The 5,000-nt window shown below is 46.1% G+C and overlaps 2 protein-coding genes across 4 annotated transcripts in view; both read left to right on the plus strand.

Annotated features, from left to right (window-relative positions):
- Positions 1–3,781, plus strand: part of LOC119575343 (cilia- and flagella-associated protein 251-like) — an 11,411-nt gene extending 7,630 nt beyond the window's left edge. For both annotated transcript variants that reach the window (XM_037922897.1, XM_037922898.1), the window contains exons 2-3: positions 1,113–1,532; positions 1,662–3,781. In XM_037922897.1, the coding sequence (XP_037778825.1) occupies positions 1,113–1,532; positions 1,662–3,277 (2,036 nt within the window). In that variant the 3' untranslated portion in view covers positions 3,278–3,781. The remainder of the gene's footprint in view (positions 1–1,112; positions 1,533–1,661) is intronic.
- A 242-nt stretch (positions 3,782–4,023) lies between these two features.
- LOC119575344 overlaps positions 4,024–5,000 on the plus strand; it is a 1,602-nt gene continuing 625 nt past the window's right edge. Inside the window, exons 1-2 of one of the 2 annotated variants that reach the window (XM_037922900.1) lie at positions 4,024–4,467; positions 4,610–4,993. In XM_037922900.1, the coding sequence (XP_037778828.1) occupies positions 4,630–4,993 (364 nt within the window). In that variant the 5' untranslated portion in view covers positions 4,024–4,467; positions 4,610–4,629. The remainder of the gene's footprint in view (positions 4,468–4,609; positions 4,994–5,000) is intronic. The other variant, XM_037922899.1, reaches the window with a different exon arrangement.

The following is a 5,000-nucleotide window of genomic DNA, read 5'->3' on the forward strand; positions in this document are numbered from 1 at the left end:
GGCAATCTGAGTTCGAGGGTTCAAGTCACCAGCCGGCGCGTTGTTCCCTTGGGCAAGGAACTTCACCTCGATTGCCTACCTAGCCACTGGGTGGCCAAGCCAGCCCAAGTCAGTGCTGGTCCCAAGCCCGGATAAATAGAGAGAATGATTACCTAAAAGGTAACACCGGCACTCTCCGTGGAAAGGAACTGGGGACCCTACCACGTACTCACTCCAAGAGCATCACAACATGAAAAAAAAAAAAAAAAAAAAAACTAGTATCATGCTGTGACCACGGCGGCTCAGACATGAACCTACCGTTAAAAGAATATATATAATAATAATATATATATATATATATATATATATATATATATATATATATATATATATATATATATAATATATATGTAAATATATACATAAATATGTATTATATAGGTAAAGGTATACATATATATATACACACACATGCATACATACATATTATATATGATTGCCGCGATGGTCCAATGGTTAGAGCACTGGACTCCGACCCTCAAGGTCCCGAGTTCAATTCCCTGTCGCGGCAGTCGTAAAAATGTCTGCGCTCCGACTGCTGGGCTCGAGCCCGATTTCACGGCGAGAAAATGACATATCGCCTTGAGAAGTCTAACGCAGGTATCAGTCACTGCCGTGGCAAGATCTCTCTCTCTCTCTCTCTCTCTCTCTCTCTCTCACTCTCTCTCTCTCTCTCTCTCTCTCTCTCCTCTCTCTCTCTCTCTCTCTCTCTCCTCTCTCTCTCTCTCTCTCTCTCTCTCTCTCCTCTCTCTCATCTCTCTCTCTCTCTCTCTCTCCTCTCTCTCTCTCTCTCTCTCTCTCTCCTTCCCTCCCAACCCCCTCTCCTCTGGAATCTAGTACTGAATATTTGTTGTTTCTCTTAGCTATCTTAGCTGTTATGTGCTTGAAAAGGAGCAGATCGTGAAATAATAGATCAATGAATGTATCATGACGTATAAAGATGAACAGATACAAATAGCATGAAGTGATTTAGAAGATCAGGTATATTAATACTTTCACCGTGTCAAGTAAAATTATTGCTCAGATTTAGTAAATCCTCTACATTCATGGTTGACAGCAACCTTCTGTTTCAGAATGCCATGTTTCCGAGCTGGGAGATCCAACGATCGACTCCTTCACCGTCGCCAAAGCTCTCGACACCTTTTTAGAACTAAAGTGCCCCAAGGAAAACTGGAAGAACTTTTCCCTTGTTTTCAATGCCAAAGACAACTCCATGGCAGGCTACATGACCTTCCAACGAGCGGAAGGGGGTGGCGACGTCACGCTCCGGTTTCCCGGCGTCGAAGCCCCTCGGTTTCAAGAAACTCTATCGCGCGACCTGCCTTTGAGCAACTGGACGCGCTTTGACGTGTCTATGAATAGCACCGTCCTCCTGGTGCAGACTGGCCACATGATTTTTAAATTCGACGATGAGAAAATTCGGAGTTTCAAACACGTGTTTGTTCATGTTGACAAGGATCGTTACATGAATGTGAGATTCGACTGTGTCAAAGGTATGCCTTTTCATGTTTGCTATCATATAGATTTTCACGTTAACATGGTATGAAATTCCTTTTAATTTTCTCACTTTTAGGAGAGAACTTTCTTAAATATGGGACTGAGTTCCATACCGTAATCAACAGATACGTCTGCTAATGAGGTCAAGTCTACCTTCAAAGAAAGCCCCAGCGTTGCCCCACGGACCACGGACCCGCCTTCTAGCGGGACCAACGGCGGCACTGTGGCTGCTGTTATCATCATCCTTTTGGTCGTTTTGGTGGCCTGCCTTGGCGTGTGGTGGTGGTGGAGGAAGCGAAAGGAGGAGAACACATCTTCCTACAATGTACAAGACGTCGAGAAGGCCATGCTTGAGGCGGGGGAGGCGAAAGGCATCGCAGAGAGTGTGCCCCTTATGGCCTCGACGTCGGAAGGGGCTGCGGGGGGGGAACCGAAGGGAAATTTTCTAACGCAGGGTCTGGGAAAATTGGCCAGGTTGCGGAAGGCGGTGGAGAACAGAGTCAGAGGACGGGAGGAAGATACTCCCAAGGAGGAAGGAGATGCGCAGAAACTGTGTCCAAAAGAGGGTGAGAGGGAAGGTGATGGCGAGAGGGGGGAGAATATCACTAAATGCCAGGTTGGAAGCAAACAAGAAGAAGCAGAGGAAGGACGTGGAGACGAAAGGCAAATACTAGAGAACGAACAGGGAGAGGAGGTGAAGGAAGACACAGGAAGAGGCGAGGTAAAAAATGGTTCTGAACATGAGGAAAGGGAAGAGAGAGAAACTGACTATAAAAAAAAAATAGGAGAAAGCAAATACGAAGAAACCAAATACAAAGAACTGATGAAAGAAAAGGAAGACATAGGCGATGAACAAATAGACAGCAAAGAAAATGAAGACTATAGAGAAATAGAAATGAAAAAAGAAGATAAAAAAGAGAGAGTAGGAATTGAGGAGGGAGGATTAAGCGAGGAAGAAAAGGAGAACGAAAAAAAAGAAAAAAGAAGAGACACAGAAGGTAAAGATAAAGAGAAAGACGAAGAAGAAGAACAAAGAAAAACAAAAAACGAGGAAAAAGAGGAAGAGGCAGATGAAAGAGCAGGGAAAGAACAAGATGAAGAGCAGGATCAATACGAAAATGAAGAAGAAAGAAAATACATAGGAGGAGAAAATCAAGAAAATGAAGAAGGAGAAGACGACGAAGAACAAAAGAAAACAAGAAACAAGGAAGAAGACTCAGAGGAAGAAGCAGAAGAGAAACAAGACGAGGAGGAGGAGGAGGAGGAAGAGGAGGGTGAAGTTGGACTAGGCATAGGCGGAGCAGAAGGAGAAGAAATACAATGGAGAAACCCCGGACAGGACGCACTCGACCCGGACGGCCTCTCGGAAGAGCCTCGGGACCTGGACGGCCTCTCGGAAGGGCCTCGGGACCTGGACGGCCTCTCGGAAGAGCCTCGGGACCCGGACGGCCTCTCGGAAGAAGAGCTCCGGGACATTGACATGAATCTCCGGCTGCTGGCGGTTCAGAGCAGGATCCTGTCTGTGATCGACGAGATGCCGGAAGGGAAGAGGATAAGCCAATACGAACGAGAAGAGAGAAGGAAAAGAAGCGAAGAGGCGAGCGAAGGAACGTCGGGAATGAGAGAGACAGGAGAAGGAAGCGTTGGGAAGGGAAAAGAGGAGGGAGGCGAAGAAGGCGTCGAGAAGGGAAGGAGGGAGGAGGAGGAAGAAGAAGAGGAGGATAACAAGGATGTGGAATAAGCGGAGAATGTATGATAAACTAACGGACAGGGAGGAATGAAGCGAAGCACAAGGAAAAAATTCGAAAGAAAGAAGGAAAATGCGGATAGAAATAGAAATAAAAGACACAGAGGAAAAATATGGCGAAGATGAATAACAGAAAACAATAGGAAACAATAACAATAGGCTGAAGAAAAGATCATGTGAACATAAAAAACGAAAAATGATGAAACATGGAATAGAGATATATGAGAATTAAGGGAAGTGGCGTAAAAAATAATAATTTGCTTATATTTGTACAAAAATATCAGTTCTTTTTGTCCGGATGTTAATGGAATCAGTGATTTAATGGTGATTTACATACCGTTGCCTTTAGTAAATGTATGTACATTATAGTTTGCGATATATATTTTTGTGATATAGAACGCGGTACTCAATTATACTCATGATTTCACCATCATTTCTTTTATCATTCTCTCTCTCTCTCTCTATCTATCTATCTATCTATCTATCTATTTATCTCTCTCTCTCTATCTATCTATCTATCTATCTATCTATCTCTCTCTCTCTCTCTCTCTCTCTCTCTCTCTCTCTCTCTCTCTCTTCTCTCTCTCTCTCTCTCTCTCTCTCTCTCTCTCCTCTCCTCTCTCATCTCCTCTCTCCTCTATCCTCTCTCTCAATCTCTTTCTCTCTCTCTCTCTCTCTCTCTCTCTCTCCTCTCTCTCTTCTCTCTCTCTCTTCTCCCCTCTCTCTCTACTCTCTCTCTCTCTCTCCACCCTCTCTCTCTCTCTCTCTCTCTCTCTCTCTCTCTCTCTCTCTCTCTCTCTCTCTCTCTCTCTCTCTCTCTCTCTCTTTGCCTCTTTCACTCTCTCTCTCCCTTACTGTCTATCTACCACCACACCACCTCCCTGTGGCAACGCCACGCATCCTCCTCCTGACATTTCCGCCCTGTCTTATCGCCGTGGCATCCGGCACGTACCGTCTTAATCACGTACTCGGCACCTCGCCCCGGAAGCGGGATCTCCAGCGTCTGTCGGAGGCACACTAGTCGGCGTCTTGGAGTGGAGCATCTGCATGAGGCACCCGTCCTGAAGAGGCTGAAGCAGTCTGCAGAGATGTTTCGAGTGCTTGTCTTGGCCTGCGTCGCTGTGTCCTTGGTGCGCAGCGAGGAGCCGAGCGCCGCAACAGAGGCGTCGGAGAACTCAAGTGAGGTTGCTTCCCCAGGGGTGTCTCCGCTGTTCTGATTACAGATTCTTCTCAGAAATTCAGTTCATTATTACATGCTGTAAAAAATGTATTTTATTTTTTCTTTACCGTTTTTACTTGTACCCCTGTACTGTCTGTACTTTCCAGCCTGCGAAGTAAACCTGGGAATGAAGATCAAGCCGCATGCAAGCAAGACGTTTCCCCTCAAGAAAAGCATCAAGTTCGCCGTCAGAGGAGACGAACGACGAAATGAAAGAAATTTCACTGTGCACTTATCTGACGCGGACAACAATGCCCTCCTCGATCTTTCCTTCGAGGAAAACGCCATGCGTGTGAGAATCCCGATTCAGTTTCAGCTGCAAGACAACGAGTGGTCGAGCATCTCCCTCTTCCTCGAAGACGCCGCGCTGCGCGTGCTCGGAGCTTCTTGGGACGTCGGCGTGACCTCGGTTGACGGCCTGAACAATGTTACGGGGTTTCGGATCGAAACCATCCCAGGTAGCTACTTGGTGCTCAACGAATGCGTTGAAGGTGAGGC

This window comes from Penaeus monodon, chromosome 7, assembly GCF_015228065.2.
Source record: "Penaeus monodon isolate SGIC_2016 chromosome 7, NSTDA_Pmon_1, whole genome shotgun sequence".
Taxonomy (NCBI): Eukaryota; Metazoa; Arthropoda; class Malacostraca; order Decapoda; family Penaeidae; genus Penaeus; species Penaeus monodon.